Source organism: Streptopelia decaocto, assembly GCF_964273445.1.
Source record: "Streptopelia decaocto genome assembly, chromosome: 2".
NCBI classification, from domain to species: domain Eukaryota; kingdom Metazoa; phylum Chordata; class Aves; order Columbiformes; family Columbidae; genus Streptopelia; species Streptopelia decaocto.
This window is the reverse complement of record NC_138655.1, coordinates 125,748,093-125,766,570: the sequence shown is the minus strand read 5'-3', so window position 1 is coordinate 125,766,570 and position 18,478 is coordinate 125,748,093. Positions and strand designations below refer to the sequence as shown.

Genomic DNA, 18,478 nt, shown 5'->3' with positions numbered 1-18,478 from the left:
ATTTTTAAACATGCATAGCTTCTCCGTTAACTGATCTCTTAATAACAATGTATTTCTAATACAGAAAACAGAAGAGAAAATGTAGAGTTGTACGGAAGGAGCGAGTGACAGGCTGCGTTAGCTCAAGACACACTGTGTTAATCCAATAGCCTTTGTCACTACAATCCTGTTGCTGCTCAATTAAAAGCAAGCTAAACAGTAGTTATTATTAATAAATGAATATTAAAATGCTTGTTATGTCAGCATATGGCATTTGAAGATGTAAAAACCATTCTTGCTTTTATCCATCCAATACAAAGCGAACCAGACTTAAGACAGCTCTTTCTCCTCGATCATACCTGCGTCTTTAATGGAAAAGGGAAGCCCTGAAGGAGAAGAACAAGAGTTCTGATCAAGGAGCACCAGCAACAACTGTGCTGGTGGGGGACACTGAAGCTTTCTGCCCAAAGGGTAAAACTCACCAAAGAAGGACATGGGGCATTCCCAGGGCCTGGTGCAAACCAGTGTGAAATCCCAGAGACATTAAGAAAAATCACAACCCTCAGCATCTCCTGCTCCCACTATAATGCAAAGAGGTTCTCTGTTCCAATCTTGTCTTTTTAATGAAAACACCAAGTAGCATGCATATTTAAAAGGACTCTTAAAAACACAGTGCTATACTTCATGTACATGTCCCTCCCTGCAGAGAAGATGAAAGAACACACGTTACATGACACACATGACGTCATACAATGCACATAAAAAAAATTTAGATATGAAACTAATAAGGCTTCAAGAACTCACTGTATTTGCACTCTAAATTGCTTTTAACTAGGAATGTACTTCTCACACAGAGAAGTCTAGACCTCTGTGGTTATATCTGTTAAGTGTAATCATGGATATGATCTCTATAAACACAGAAATAGATAAATGCCATACAGAGCAATCTGCATTAGCATTGTCTCCCTGACTGAAGGCAGTTTTAAGGGAAAAAAAACCCCAATCAGTAACACTGAATAGCTACTGACTAGAAGATAATATCATCTTCTGACAACAAATATTCACTTCACCACAGAATGAATATAAAAGCAGAACAGTCCCATGTGAATTACACTTAAGTTTTGGGGAAATTATCTGATAGCATGTGGGTCCTGTTAGGTCCAGAGAATGCGGGTACTTATTATTTCATTCCCTTTTGGTTTCCACATGTTTTCTGCACAACGCTAACATAAACCAGGTATCTCAAAATCCACATAAGGTATAGTTCCATAGTACTATAGGATAACACTTTCTAGTGATCAGGGTTATGAGGTTAATACCAGAACAGCAAAATTCTTCAAAGAGGAACAACAGAAACACACAAAATATGGTCAAAATGGAAATATGAATGTTCTCTTCCCACCTCTCATATTTGTTCAAGGCAGCCTTGAGAACCAGAAGGAATGCAACGGTAAGCATGAGGCTGAGCAACTGATCTGTCTCAACTGGATTAATTTCAGTCACATCCTCCAAAAGTTGTCTTTGTCCTTCCAGCTACGTCAGCCTTCTCTGTCCTCACCACCAATGACACCCTTTAGACAAGAAATATATCCCCCAAACTCCAAACCAAAACACCCAGACCCATTAAAGGTTTCGCCTTTTCTTCTATTAAGAACAAAGAACACATTACATTTTTCTATGTGAAGTGTGCTATTAAATAATAGCTTGTACACTAATTAAAGCAAATGTAATTGTGAGAACACACTGACATTGTTAAAGTAAATTACCCAATTCGTTAATAGTTTCATTTCAAGTGACCTTAATTGTATTAATTATGATATTGAGCAAATTAAATTGAAGACTATTAAGTGCATTGTTCCTGTCTGTCCTTAGAGGATCAACTTTCTCATTACATCAATGAAATGGGAATACTACCTACTATGCTCTTCAAACTTCTGTCAGAATGTGGTGAATACTATAACTTAGAGTAAAAATTTATGGCAGCTCAGAAACAGTTAACCTACTTATGCTGTTTCAATGTGATATAAACCCGAAGCATTTGGAAACAAATAGTTGTTCAGATGCAATACGCAGTGAGAAGGTAGAACAGCAAAGTTTCTCAAATTTCTCCTCATATATTCAGGGTTTATAAAGTCTCTGCTGGAGTCAAAAAAAGATAAGATTCATCAGTTTCTCTGATAAAGATTCTTATTTCAGTAGGAATCGTGCAAAAAATATTATTAGAACAAAATGAAAAGTATCATTAAGATTTTTGGAACAGAAAATGTAGCAAAATAACATCAACTTAGTATAGTCAAAAGCAAACATCACAATGCATATATACATATATGCATGTAACTTAAAATACAATTGGATCCAAATATACAATCCAAAATTAAAATTTCTGAAAGGAACAAAAATCTTCCATTTGAACTATCAGAGTACAAAAGTAAGAATCCCTGCCACAAATTTCTTACCATTAAAAATGCTATTTAAAAAGCATATATGCGTGCACACATGCAAAGCACATTTTTCTATCTTGAAAAAAAAAAAAATCAGACACAAGGAAAATAACACAGGCCAAAATGACCATCACAAAGAGACTGAAATACCGCCTTATCAGTTTTTGTTTTGTTGTTTTTTTAATTATTTTAAAAAATATTTTAAAGTGACAGAAAAAAAGATCTTGACTGTCAGTTAGTTAACAGCCTATCCCGAATTTTGTAAACTTGCAAGCAAGCACATTCTCATGACTTATCATAACTCAAGATTCAAAGTTCCTCAGTTACACATAATTTGGTGTACTATGAACACTCAGATCTTCCTCCAAGTGACACTTACCTCCTCTGTTATGCTCTACTTTTATTTGTTCAGCTAGGTAATTGTCTCCTGCCTATCATTTGCAACATTAAACCATGCAGCTGTTCCCAGTGAACTATGTCCTACTCTTCTCAGGCCACTTCTTCAACATCTCAGGAATACCTTCAATTGTATGTCTGCCCTCCATTGTGCTAACAGCCCTGTCCCAAATAAAGCACGTTTTCTCTTTATACCTTCAGTGAGATTTTAATAAGAGCACTGAGTACTGCTAGACTCAACATATTTCTGGAATCCCATCCAATATATCCTTGCAAGATGACCGCAAATGAACAAAAAGTAGTCTATGCATGTAGTTTTGCCAATCGGCTATACTTAACAGCAGTCCATGAACTTCTGAAATTTTGTTCATTTTATGAAAATGCCTTATGAGAGAATTTCAAAACTCCAGCTAGACGTGGCATCTCCTGGTTCTCCATCAAGTTTTGTATCAGTTGCGCATACTAAAAATACGATATTTCATGAAGATTAACAAATCTGACTAGTTCTATGATTAAGAATTTATTTTCAGCACCTTTATCAGTGATGTGATGTATGTTTATTACCACATCTCAGTGAAGTCTTCTACCACTTTGCACACAAGGTGATACTTTAAGCATTCAGCACAGCTTCAAAAATCAATTCAGATGTCCTGATATTCCACAATATTGGATAGAACAATTCCATCTGAGGGACTCCTCCATAATTCTATGATACAGAAGACTTTAAGATATAGATTGTCACCAAGTTGATTCTGTATCACACTTGAGGCTGAGTCGAAAAACCTTGTGTTAAAATAGTTTTGTGAGGACAATGATGGACAGATTGCATGGGCAGGAATGACCGTATACTCTGATGTCCAAAGACCTAATACCATCTAAGCATATGCTTTGTTTAAAATGAAATACTAAAACGTCAAAGACTTATTTTGGATATATAAAGTTTCAAATTAAAATGCAGTATGTGTTTCACAGTAAAAAAACCTATGAAGATGAAATGGATGCTTTATATAAAATATTTACATAGATCAAACATAAAAAATGTACCATAGTTGGTAACCTTTATGACTTGGGGAACCATGTATTTACATATCTTTATCTTTGCATGTGCGTATGTGTGTGTTGTGTATATATTTTTAACAGTTGACAGCTGTTTTAGAGCATACAGAGATGCCAAGCTGAATGAGGGTCTTGATTACTTCAAGATTAGCTATCTAAAGTTTCTATTCATTTTAAGTGTTGTTAGTGCGAAGAGTCATTAGTCACTTCCTTGTCTCATAGAACATCAGCATACATTTACATTGTTAATGAACATTTGGGGTAAATGAATTAATGGCACTTTTAAACATCAATTCAATACTAATAACTTTGTATGTCATAGAAATGTTAAGGTTGGGATAAAAATGAGAAACCTTTTCAGTCAAGGTAACTAATTGCTTCTGGGCACAATAAAGGGTAACATTAATTTACAGTGGTTTTTAAACAGGGTAAAAATCTTGTTTTTTCTTGAAACAGGGTTGAGAGATTCACCACTATTTTTTAAAGGAAAAAAATGAGAAGAAAATCCTTATCTTTTTTTTGATCAGGGTAGAGTAGAAGAAAGCTATATTTCCTCTTGAAAATGGCTATTATTTAAGGGTACTGCAAAAAATTATTCTAAAGTTTCAAAAAATATGCCCAAAAATGCATTTAGTTCATCAAACTAAAATGGCTCCGTATCGTTAAGATACCAAATATAATAGAGCAGGAACACTGACCTAGAAAAGCTATTTCATTTAATTCTCGGGTTTTAAACCACTTCCCCCTTGATGTTCATTCTCATTTTCTAACATTGAAAAAGCTTTATAAACCAATGAAGAAAAAATGAAAAAAAACTAGCTCAAAGGGACAATGAAGTTTTACCAATGTATTTGAAAGCAAAACATCAGCTTCATATAAACTGAAGTAATACACCTGACTAAGCAAAACTTGACATACCTTTTTTAATAAGCGCTAGTAAACAGAAAATTTACAGACAGATACACCCACACAGAGTAGTTGATCTGGGTGAGGGACTTAGGAAACGTGACAAACTTGTTTCAACTCTGTTATTTAAAATAATTTTTTTATTTTGCCCTCCTAGTTACATGTGTTCAATGACTGGAAAATTACAGGTAGTTAAGGTGCCACTGTGTATAACTGAGTACTTGAGGAATGTTTTCATGACAAGGACGAGCTTTCTCGTTAAGCTTATCACTTTCTTCGAATGAACTATACTGTCACTACTAGCAAATGAGTAGAAAAGACAAGCAACACAGACACGCACTGCATTATGCAAGCAGTTTGTTCTCACTGTTCATTACAGTCTTCCAAATACTGCATTTAATTAATATATTTTAGGTTACATAGTAATTTCTACCTTTAGAGCCTGTTCATTCTATTTCAACTTCCATTTTTTTTAAAATAATAATGAGTTGAACAAAAAAAAAAGGAAAATCAGCCTTTTTATTTGCATTATCTCATCCAAAATAACATATTGAACTTTATTTCAGAATTTTAAAACAAGGAAAACAGAAAAAAATCTTTAAAACCAAAGTAGTATAAGAGACCCTGCTTGAGAAAGCAACATAAATACATGCTGCATTTCAATATTCTTATGCTGAAGTCAGTGTTTGGTTTATGATTAAAAAAGGATGACAGCGCATTAAACATTTGGCTAATGTTTCTGTCTGTAATTGAAAGTCGACTTTTCGTGGTTTTCATTAGTGTCAGGGTGTTCTACACATACTCTATAAAATGTTCTTTAAGTTGCCCTGTTCAACTTCAGTAAGAGAATTAAACAAATTATGACAGCCACAGTTATCGTGACACAATTACATACGGTTTCTAGTTATGGAGTCAAAACAGTACAGAAATACAAAACTCACCTTCCCCTGGCTTGTTCAAATAACTCTGCAAGGGATCAATGCCTATTTCTTGTTCTTCCGTTTGCAAAGGGTGACTGGTTTCAGACACAGAATGATACATACTGGCAGTAGCAAATTCCAACTGAAGGGTATTTATCTGGAGGGAAAAAAAAAACGGAGAAACAAACATTTCAGTGTTTCTTTACCTGATTTTCAATACACAAGTCAATAGCAAAAATGCTTAAAACTTTTCTTTGTTTTCCAGGCACAACATCACCATTAGATGTCTAATAGTAGAACAACAGCATTTCCATTCAAATGTTTTATTATTTGGAGTACAAAAGAATTGTTATAGTGTCTCCAGCTATCACAGTTGCAAATCCAAGTGTGGTTTTGACAGACTGTAAAGTGGGGCAGGAGCCTTTTTCCTTCCTTTTTCTAGGTTCCCTAACTCATCTTTTCAACTGATGCTAGTCCTTGGTGATTATAAAGGTTATAGAGCAAAGCTGAGGTGAGAACCTCAGGGATTGCTTCTTCCACGCTCAGGATCAGAGCATCCCCACACGTAGGAAGTCAAGGAAGGGAGCCAGGAGGCCTGTGTGGTTGAATAGGGATCTGTTGGGTATGCTCAAGCAGAAGAGGAGAGTTTACAGGTCATGGAAGCAGGGGCTGGCCACTTGGGAGGAATATAAGGCTGCTGTTAGAGGATGTAGGAAGGCAGCTAGGATAGCCAAGGCCTCCTTAGAATTACAGCTGGTGAGAGGGGTCAAGGACAGCAAAAAGAACTTTTTCAAATACATAGCAGATAAAACTAATACCAGAGGCAACGTAGGCCCACTGATGAATGGGGTGGGTACCCTGGTGGCAGAAGATACAGAGAAGGCAGAATTACTGAATGCCTTCTTTGTCTCTGTCTACTCTGCTGGAGGCTGTCCTGGGGAGCCCTGTACCCCTGAGACCCCATATGAAGCCAGGTCAATGGAGGAGTTTGCTTTAGTTGATGAGGACTGGGTTAGGGAGCAATTAAATAGTCTGGACATCCATAAATCCATGGGTCCAGATGGGATGCATCCGCGGGTGCTGAGGGAGCTGGCTGAAGTCATTGCTGGACCGCTCTCCATCATCTTTGCCAAGTCTTGGGAAACGGGAGAGGTGCCCGAGGACTGGAGGAAAGCAAATGTCACTCCAGTCTTCAAAAAGGGCAAGAAGGAGGACCCGGGTAATTATAGACCGGTCAGCCTCACCTCTGTCCCTGGGAAAGTAATGGAACAGCTTGTCCTTGGTGCCATCTCAAGACATATCAAGGATAAGAGGGTTATTAGGGGCAGTCAGCATGGCTTTACCAAGGGTAGGTCATGCTTGACCAACCTCATAGCCTTTTATGAGAATGTAACAAGGTGGATGGATGATGGCAGAGCGGTGGATGTGGTCTACCTTGACTTCAGTAAAGCCTTTGACACAGTCTCCCACAGCATCCTCACGGCTAAGTTGAGGAGGTGTGGTCTAGACAACAGAGTAGTGAGGTGGGTTGCAAACTGGCTTAGGGAGAGAAGCCAGAGAGTGGTAGTCAATGGTGCGGAGTCTAGTTGGAGGCCAGTATCTAGTGGAGTGCCTCAGGGGTCAGTGCTAGGGCCAATATTATTCAATATATTCGTTAACTATTTGGACGAGGGAATTGAGTGTACTATCAGCAAGTTTGCTGATGACACTAAGCTGGGAGGAGTGGCTGACACGCCAGAAGGCTGTGCTGCCGTCCAGCGGGATCTGGACAGGCTGGAGAGTTGGGCGGGGAATAACCTAATGAAATTTAACAAGGGAAAGTGTAGAGTCCTGCATCTGGGCAGGAACAACCCCAGGTTCCAGTATAGGTTGGGAAATTACATATTAGAGAGCAGTGTAGGGGAAAGGGACCTGGGGGTCCTGGTCGACACAGGATGACCATGAGCCAGCACTGTGCCCTTGTGGCCAGGAAGGCCAATGGCATCCTGGGGTGTATTAGAAGGGGGGTGGTTAGTAGATCGAGAAAGGTCCTCCTTCCCCTCTACTCTGCCCCGGTGAGACCACATCTGGAGTACTGTGTCCAGTTCTGGGCCCCTCAGTTCAAGAAGGACAGGGAACTGCTGGAGAGGGTCCAGCGTAGGGCAACGAAGATGATTAAGGGAGTGGAGCACCTCCCTTATGAAGAAAGGCTGAGGGAGCTGGGTCTCTTTAGTTTGGAGAAGAGGAGACTGAGGGGTGACCTTATTAATGTTTATAAATATATAAAGGGTGAGTGCCACGAGGATGGAGCCAGGCTCTTCTCGGTGGCAAACAATGATAGGACAAGGGGTAATGGGATCAAGCTGGAACACAAAAGGTTCCACTTAAATTTGAGGAAAAATTTCTTCTCAGTAAGGGTGACAGAGCATTGGAACAGGCTGCCCAGGGGGGTTGTGGAGTCTCCTTCTCTGGAGACATTCAAAACCCGCCTGGACATGTTCCTGTGCGACCTCACCTAGGCGTTCCTGCTCCAGCAGGGGGGATTGGACTAGATGATCTTTTGAGGTCCCTTCCAATCCCAAACATACTGTGATACTGTGAACCATCATCAGGAGCCTTTTGGACTAAGGACTTCTTATCCTAGAAAAACTTCCTTCTATCCACTTATTTTTCAGAAGTCATAGGTCAAGTGTAAGATAACAGATGCAAACACAAGCAAAAAGAGAGAATGAGATCATACATGACTGGTATTATGGCTGATTTTTGTTTTATGAAGGTTAATAGCAGCTTTTTAGAAAGATGGTGCTAAGGAAGTATTTGAGAAACATAATCAGCTAGCTAGTGAATATTTACAAAGAAGTTCTTCCAAAAATGAAGAGCAAAATGGGAGAAAGCACAAACCCAAAAACCCAGGATGCAGGTGATGTGGGTATGTCATGACAGGCTGCTGAATGGCATTCACATCACTATCAGCTAAATGAACAGGAACTATGTTACAAAGTCACATGAGGAGTGTTACAAGCTAATATTGGCTGCAACAAACACAAGGATTCCAATAAGAGGGTGAAAAGCAGGGAATTAAGAAGGAAAAATGACCTTTCTAGTGCATTAACAGTGCAATAGTGCATTTGTCAAGACTGCATTTTGGTCACAGTACAGCAATTTATTAACTTGCAACACAAAAGAACTGTGCCAGCCAAATAGGTCTGACTTGCCCAAGCCCACTAAGTCACTACCTATGACTGCCAGCTGAGTTGTAAATATCACTTACTGTAACTGCTTATTTTACAAGCACCATAACTCTCTAACTCCAAGAAGATTATATTTTAAAATAAATATATAAAGATAAACACAAAGAGGTATGCACCTACACTTTCAGGATTGGTAGGTATATTATCGATTTGGAAATCACTCCAATTACACTTTTCCTTTGGTTCTTACAAGGCATGGCACTGACCATATAGGCTTTACATCTTTGGTTTACTGTCAGTAAATGAAGGGGGACCAGGATTCTTAAGACCTTTCTAGTCTTACACACTATGCATTTACTTCATTTTCATACCAATTTCTGTGGAAAAAAAAAAATACTAAATAACAAACAGAGCTAGTTGGGCCACTATTAGGCATTTCCTTCCAAAACAAGGTGACCAGACAACTTCCAAAAGGATGCTCTTGCAGCTGTATCCCCTAAGGCTTTTGCCCCCTACTTGTCCCAGCACCTGTGTTAGTGTGGGGCTGAAATCATTGCACCATCACCTCTCACTGCTTTTTAGCTGGAAGGGAACACCTGAAGCTCTTGGGAACAAGCAGCCAGGAACTGAGGGGAAGTATGACTGCACACTTCTGCAGTGGTACACCTTCATGTCAAATTATTTCTATCTTATATGATAAAACACACCACTAAAACACAGAATTGCCTCAAACAACTCTGTACTAGCTCAACGAAATGTATTATAATTGCAAGTAGACATCGTGTGTTTCCTATGTAATTTATAAACCATAATCATGAGCAATGCATGAATGGTAACTTGGAGGAAAACATTTATAAACTTGCTAGCCACTTAAATAACATATCAATGTTTATTTGCAGTCTTATGGCTTCATAATATAGAAGAATGTTTATAACTACCTGATATCTTAGATAAATAAATGAAAATCTTGAAAGAATTTACTATAAGAAACAAAACAACAACTTTGCAGAAAGAGATGTTTCTAATTTTCTCCTGCTGGAATGTAGTTGCTGCTATGGCTCTCTTTGCTATATCATTTTAATTACCTTTCTACTGTTCTGTTGATTCTGTCTTCACAAAAATTACAAGCTTATTTTGAACTGTGCTGCCAGAGCTTTTTATTTTTATGGTCCTTCAGACATTGCTACACTATCTGACCAAGGCACAACCCTGAGTGCCTTTCAAACTAAGAACCAGGCACAAAATGACCTTACCAGTCTTTGTAGCTTTACCAGACACAATATGCTTCAGACTTACATTGTCTTACATCCGTAACACGGTACAAAATTAGCTCTAGTAAGTTTGTTCTTCTATATTATTCTGTTCCACATCTACCTTCTCTTTTTTAAAAATACTCCCCAAATGCCACACTTTTACAGCATAGGAGTCATAATGTACTTTACAGACCATTGGAGCAGTTTTAAACAGCTGAATAGATTTTCTTCTGATATTCACACAGTGACTTAATCAGTTACTTGTGTTTGTTTATGGATACATTTGATTAGTGTTAAAAAAAAAATCACTACCTATTAGTCTTGTCACACCTTAGTCCAAGCAATTTTCTTCACAGTTCTATACTTAAGTTCTTTTCAGCTCTTCTAACAAAGAGAACTATTAAACAATTATGTTTACACGTGGGATCTTACTCTGAGAAAGATTAATTCTTTACAGGTTTGTTGTTGTTCATATTAAATAAGATGCGATTAAAAAAAATTCTCAACATGAAACAATAAAAGTGTTATAAAATTCTGAAATTCAATTATTACATTATGAGACTTGATACTGGCTATCTAGTTAAAATCTAACCTATTCCTACTTTTTTTTTTCCTCCAAAGATGAAGGGTTAAAAAACCCTGAAGATTAAGCACCCTTCCCAGCACTGGGAGTTCAACTGTTCTTTAATATACATGAAAAAATAATTAAGGCTGCATATGGAACATTTATCTAGCAAGGGGAATGAAAAGAGACGCTAACCCACCCATGAGCCCAAGGAAAAGACGGGCAGATGAACGTCTCACCCGCCTTCTCTCCGGGGCAGAACCCCACGCAGGGCTCGGCTGCTCCAGCCCCACGGATCTGCTCCTCACCCACCCACGTGGAGCGAGTCCAATCTACTTTTTGGCAACGGTGACGGCAGCTCGTCAGTACGTCTGTGATCTGTCGGCTCAGGTCTGCAACGGAGGCCACCACAAATCCCTCCCTCGAAAGGCAGGCTTATGGACTCCAGCACAGAACTCCACCAGATATGAAAAGGCCTCTGTAGAGATACTTGCTTGTAGCACATCCTCCTCTACCCCCGCGACCTCCTCCATGTTCCACAGGTGATAAAATACCAACCTGTTTCTATTAGGAGAAACTTCACTGATGTTTACTAACATCTACTTCACAAACAACCTCTTCCTACTTATTGCATTAGATAGTCTGATTTAACATACCCATTCCAATTCAGAGAACTTTTCTTGCTCTCAGTGAGCAACTTAGCTTTGAAGTCTGCTGCTTCTTTTCCAGACATCAGGAGGTTTGTGCACCTGAGAGTTTACACATTTTTTTGCCTTCTGTATTAGTTGCTCTAAGATGTGATAACATTACTATTACCTCTTGGCATAAATTAGTCTTTCTTACACATTTGTGCCTTCATCAGCATTGCCATTCTTCCTGTACGCAAATTTGTGAGTTTGGAATGCTTAAAAAAACCCAATATTTTAAACACCCAAAATGAAAACCCCTTCTTCACCAGACTGGCAGTGGCAAAAGCCTCCAACCAGCCATACTTCATCTGCCATTAATATGCATAAACTATGTCTATCCATCTAGGACTACAAGACAAAGATAAAAGTCTAAGTGAGATGTGCTTCTATCATTAGCTAAACTGCCAATGAAGCACCAGTCACATCTGGACTGGAGTTGGGCAAAACACGGCAAAAACGTATTGCACAAACATAAAGGTATGTATCTATAACAAGAACTGTACAAAACATCAGAGTCATCTGTAACAAGATTATAACAACTTTTCATAATGAATGTTTAGTTAGTTAAAAGTTCAAAATGAAAACAAACTTTATATAGTTTCTTTTAGCTGCGAGACTATTAACTACCATGAGAGCAAGTGGCAAGACTACCCTAATCTCAAAAATTTGATTAATTTAAAATCAGTATTTCATAAGCAAGACATAGCACAGTTGAACATGAATACTGTACCTTATTTCAAGTGCTAAGATGTTAATTTACCTCTTCACTTATAACAGAAATTGAATACAAATATTCAGTATTCAAAGGCGCAGTTTATGGATAATAAGCATTGTTTCAAAAACAGTTACTAAAGTATTTCAATTAAAAAAACCCTAAAAATACCTCATCTAAAATGTTTCCCTTAATCAGTGTTTCTGTAGACTTCTAAAAAATGATTTATCCAAACCATATAAAAATTAATGTTTAAGATGTGAAGAGTATTCACATTGTCTGGGCAAAATTGGAAAATGCAATCAGTCTCACAAAGGACATTTTGAAGGTGCAACTGAGTAGATGAAAAATAATTATGCAATTCTGAGCTTTTACAACATCCATTTCCCTCCTCTCCTCATCCACCTGTGGTGATATGAAAGGAGATGAACTGCAGCTGGAGGACGTACTTGGGACCAGGGCAGAACTGCACAAATCACAGCACTTGCCCCACTCTTGCCCTCTGACAATCTCTTACCCCCAAATGATCAAGTAAAAAGAAAAAAAAATATGCTTAAAGAAAGGAAAAAGAGAAGCCACTAACATTGGAGAAGAAGCTGAAGAACACTGTTTCGTCTTGGATACGCTAAAAATAGAAATCAGTTTATATCAGTACCAGCAAAGCTACCAGAATATGGCATTTCTGAAAACTACTGAAGCGTACCAAAGTATTTAAATAATACTTTTCATTCATTCTATTAGACTGTATCAACCACCTTCTCCAAATTATCTTCGGGCCTTTTTTTCATGCCATATAGCAAAGTTTACCATTTTAATTACTTAAATTGATGACAAGTAGAGGAAGTACTTGTTTAGCTAAGTGATAAATTAGCTGCCCTGTGAAGTCAAATTGATTAAAATGACCTGACTAAAAGCAAATGTCTGATGTGGTAATGGTCTTATGCATGTTTTGTTAAGTTTGACAGCATCATGTTACGAGGGTTCACAATTCTGCCCCTCATTTGAAGCTTATGAAGTAATCAAGCATGTTAGCACACAGAAGTGAGGATTCTCCAGAATGCAAAAACATTTTAAAGCAGATAAGGAATTAAGTATTAGGAGAATAAACATGACTGTGTTTGTTTAAAGCAATGAAGTACAGACGACTTGCAAATAATCTAGAAACTGTTCCAGACCCTGGGTTTTCTTTCACTAGGCAAATCTCCTGGGCCTTAAATTATTCCTCCTAAACTTTTCTCTGAATATAGGACTGAGCAGGAGACAGTCCTCAGCAAGAACTTTGGAAAATGAGGATCATTTGGCATGTTTCAAGCTGGATACTTTTTACTAAGACACTCATTAATAGGCATTTTTGAAAACTTTGTTTCAACCTGTAATATTCACTGCTTTATTCTTTGCTCTGGGAGTGACTTTTACTCAGGCCACTTGGACCACCTATCCCATAGCACTGAGCTCTTCCGCTCTCCATCACTTGAGCCCTTTACTACTATGACCTCCATTTAAATACAGAAGATACTAGTTCAAGTGTCTCCAACAAAACTCCACCAAATTCAAACAATCCTCCTTATGCCCCCACCAGTTTAAAATTAGCTATGGTTTCTACTCAGCCACTTCCACAGGTTGCCACCACCCACTGAAGAAATATCTCTTAGGAAAACATTTACTAACTCAGAAGAAAAGTGCACAATTTGACAAACTTCGGATAGCATAAAGCAAGTCTGTTTTCTTTTAGAAAATGTATCAGATGATGTATCATTAAAACAGAATGATGCAAACATATAAATGGAGTGACATGGTAGAGCGGATTAACATGAACATCAGCTGGGGTCCAGAACAAAACAAACAAGATCATGCCACTGATGGACAGGTTAACAGCCACTGAGCCTGATGATCATGAAATGCAATTAATTTTGTCCCATTTAATAACATTTCCTGCATTTTAACTTCTGTCTGTCTGATCTTTAATATAAAAACAGAGTTACATTGGACTTTAAATAAGTTAATTAAGTATTAAAATCAATCATGTGAAAGTCTTAATATTTAATATTGTTAGATTGTATATCAAAGTGGTTTTATTATTTATTTACTCCAAACCTTTCCAGAATACTTCGTGTGGCAACAGGGGGTCTGTATCTCACAAGATAAATGCATTTACAATGCCAAATAAATTATATATAAAAGCATTTGTCTTAATACATGTCATTCAATATTAAATATCACCCATTGGTACCACCCTGAAACCCTAATCCATTTTTACCAACCGCACATTTGTATTATTCAAATGTTGTCTATTAAATAGTTGTCTCAGGAGTCGCAGTAAAGGAATACATACCTAAGAACAATTGTCACAGGAGCTTTAAAGCACTGTCTACAGATTTAACCCTACAACTTTCATGTCTTACCAGTACTTAAACATGCAAAGTATAAATTCAGTAGTGAATTAAAATGTCAGGGATAAGAAACAACACAAATAGCCTGGGACCATGACAATGTATTCTTTTGGTAATTCACAGGATAGTTAAAAACTTTTATGCTAGAAGCTAAAAAAGAAAAAAACTAAAACAAAACACATAAAACTTTATCATAAGTAAACACTTTATATTCTGGTAATTTGAAAGATAGGAAACCTTCCATATATTTGTTATAGGTAGGGAACACCTTCATCCAATTGTTAGCTTATAGTTTTCTTGAGGTTACATGATTCTGTAAGATATTCTAGTTTGGCTAGGGAAGAAAAACTTGAATAAAGCAGAGAGGACTTAAATCCTTATGTAATGTTGACCACTATATTCAGTATCCAATAGCCTCCTAGCAACCTTGTCAACAGTGTTCCCCAAGGTCTAATGCTACAAATAGTGTCATTTGACATTTATGGTGAAACAATTTCTCCCTTCTGCATTGAAAAAGGTGACAATGACAGTATAAGCAGCATCAACCATCCTAAAATCCCAATACTACAGTTACATATTCAGTATGCTCTCTTTAAAAAAAAAAAAAGTCAATGAACAGGTGAGATAATAGCCAAATCCTGTCTCAACTTTGCAGTTTGAATTTCCTACAAAAACCTAACCCAACACCCTCAACACAAAACTACATGTAGTTTTACTGCAGGCTTATGTGACTGCTCTGCAATGAGGCTGTTAAGAGAACACAACTTTGGTCTAACTTTGATTTCAAACAAGAAATACCTAAAGAGATGCAAAGTCAATAGCTAAATGCAGTCCATACCCTGAACACTCCTCCCCTCACCAAGATCTGGCAGTTTAGCAGCAGATGTGAAAATGCTATATTGCCGTATTTTCACCGTTTTTCTGTGATGACTCAAACAGAGGAAGGTTCCTTGTAGGGGTGGAGGGGAGGTGGCATGGCAACGTTTCATTTCTCAGGTCAGAGAACACCATGATCTCACACATGATCAAAATGATAACTGAATTGGCATAACAAGATTTGATGAAGTATATTATGTCAGCTAAAAGAGTGAGAGCACTGCCTTGTAACAAGAGGTTACCTGTACTTAGGCTGAAATTGAAAACATAAGAGAAGGTTGAAAATTGGGATAATAAAACAAAGAAAGAGAGAAAACAATATATGTAGAAGACATATGCTGGAAAAGGAATCTAGCTGGACACTGTCTGTCCAGTAAGTTCTTGAAATATTTTTGTGAAAGGGAATTTTTATATAATTGGTTTGCATTTTGTTTTAAATTAGGAGGAAGAAAAAACAGACAGGTCAGTCACTGGATTAAACTGATCTAGATTCTAATCCACAAGCACACATCAGCTCAAAACAGAAGGATGAAAAGTTCAAATGATAGCGCTCTTAGCAGGACAAAGTTCATGATTCTTAGGAAAGGAAGGAGGTGAAAAAACATGATAATAAAAAGAACAAGATTTCAACAAAGCAAGCTTCAATTTCTAGGCAAGAAACAGAACTGGAAACAGGAATTCAGATAAACTGGTCAACTCTTAAAAGAAAATTCTCATATTATATGTAGGCTATCCTGACGCAGAGAAAGGACAGAAAAGGCAATGACGTGAACTTGGCTAACTGCAGATTTCAATGAACCAAAGCACAAAGAGGAAGCACACGAAGTAAAAATGAGGTCATATAATCTAGGTTGAGTATAAATAAGCACAAAGTTGTAGGGTCAAGCCAGAAAGGCACAGAACAAATAAGATGCAATTAACAAGCAACACCAGGAACAAGAAGAGAACATTATGTACCGTGTAAGGATACACATATACACACACTAGTAGGTAGAAGAGAACTATGAAAAGATTTGATCTGCTATTTAAAGGAGAGGGAGAGTTGTCAAAGATGTCAATGGAGGTGAAGTGTTTTCTACTTCACTCTTTGCTAAGATCCAGTTGCAAATTGATGGCTAACATATATAGCACCATTTAGACAGCATGTGGGTTAACTCAAAGAAAAGATTAGAGAACTAGGTAAGTCAGTTCTTTTCACATCATCATGTACAACTCAATTTAAGGTAATTTCATGCAGTAGTTTTGACTTAATTGATACTGCTGTCAAAGAAGGCAATCCCATCCTCTTCCTCCTGAGTGATCGTTACCCTGTGCCACTTTCTCACTACTGGCACAAGCATCTACATGGAACCACGTCAGTTGACTCATGTGGGTTGAAGCTATCCTGCCAAAAGAGTAAATTTTAACCAAGACCAGTTATGACCTTGCACTTGGTTAGAATAATCAACTACAAAAACACAAGATGAAGAACAACCAGTTATGAAGCAGATGTGATGGAAAGGGTATGGGCAAGTGGATCACGATTTGAAAGTGAGGCAACACAATCATATTACTTCGAAACAGCCAAAACAAGTTGATAAAAAAGAGATGTGTAAATCTCCTCCCATCATCTGATGCTGGTAAAGCCTGAGCCACAACAGTGTATCCATCTTCACAAGGACTGCACACAAGGACAGTAACCAGCTGCTGCAGTCCAGAGAAGAGCAACAAGACCAAATAAAAGCCTAGAAACTACAACCTATGGTGTAAGACTGAAAGAAACAGAATGTTTTACTTCAGTGAAAAGAAGACAGGAGGGAAGGGAAGTAAAATGCAGTAAGATTTCAAATGTGTACATCATTCAACTATGAAGCTACTCCCTTTTCTTACAATAATCTAAATACGCTGAAAACTTTATTCATATTTAAATTATTCAAACAATTGGAAACCCATTACATGAAATAAATCCTTTGTTTACTTTATTTTGGAATATATTTTATCTACCTGGTTACAAAACAATTCAACATAATTTAAATTAAAGCTTTTCCTTTCCAAAGATAGTTAAGAAACCAAAGTAGTTTACTGCTGTTTATGGTATGGAAATGACTGCTTTTAAGTATTTAAGAGTTTTACTTTCAGAAACACACAGGCACCATGCTATGCTATACACTTTATGTTTTAGTAATACATATGTAACTCGAAGGGCCGAAGAATGTCAAGACTGAAAGAAATCATCAAAACAGTGAACTGGAAAAAATGGCAGCTTAGCCTGCAGCCTTACCCAAAATGATAGTAACTAGCTTAGACACTAAAAGTGTATTCAATGAAATAAGTTTCTAGGATATCACAGCTTTAAAGTAGCAAGCAATTAATCTAGGATTCAGCCTTTATTCTTTCACTATTTTTAGAAAACAGTTTCCTACAGGAGTTGACAGAATTTTTATAGGAACACCAGCATGTTCATGCACACACAGAGGCATTTACATCAAATATTTCTCTTCTAGATATGCAGATGCTAAAGCAGCATGGTCTCATGCTGAGGTAAAAAGAAAGTTGGTGTAAACGCTGTTTCTTAAAGAAAAAGGACTATTCCATGTGCACTTTGAAAGGAACAGAGAAAGACAGAATTAGTTTTGTGTCTTACAATGAAGTTTTTACATAAAGTGAAGAACCATAAACCCCATAACAGGCACAGTTCTAGAGGAAAACCGGGTGCAAAAGGAAAGCAAAGACAAAGCGCTATCTGAAATCTAATTCAGCTACAGTGCAATGAATGCAAATTGCAAGGCTTTGCCATTACTTCAGTCAACGGGAGCAGGGGCTTACTTGAGTACGTCTAAAAGCCATGCTCAGGAGGAAAAAAGCTTCAGAGTAGAGCTACTCCTGGTAAAAAATATGCTGAAACTTCTCACGAATGCTCTCTCTCACATCAGTCTCAACACATACTCTATATAAGACACAGGATTCATGTCATGTACTGCCTGCACACATTGCTTTTCTTCAGCCTTGCCACATCAAAAGTAACAAAAGCAGGGTGCTCATGAGCCACTCTAGGGGCTCAGTATTTTCTTAGAATTCATATCTAGGATATAGTGAATTTCAAACAGCAGTACCTAAAGAAAATGAGATAAAATACCTCAGGCAAA

At 37.6% G+C, this 18,478-nt stretch overlaps 1 protein-coding gene across 13 annotated transcripts in view; it reads right to left on the bottom strand.

The window, feature by feature from the left end:
* Positions 1-18,478, bottom strand: part of TBC1D5 (TBC1 domain family member 5) — a 315,400-nt gene that overhangs the window by 179,747 nt on the left and 117,175 nt on the right. For all 13 annotated transcript variants that reach the window (XM_082046566.1, XM_082046568.1, XM_082046562.1 and 10 more), the window contains one exon: positions 5,720-5,855. In XM_082046566.1, coding sequence (XP_081902692.1) covers positions 5,720-5,855 — 136 coding nt within the window. The remainder of the gene's footprint in view (positions 1-5,719; positions 5,856-18,478) is intronic.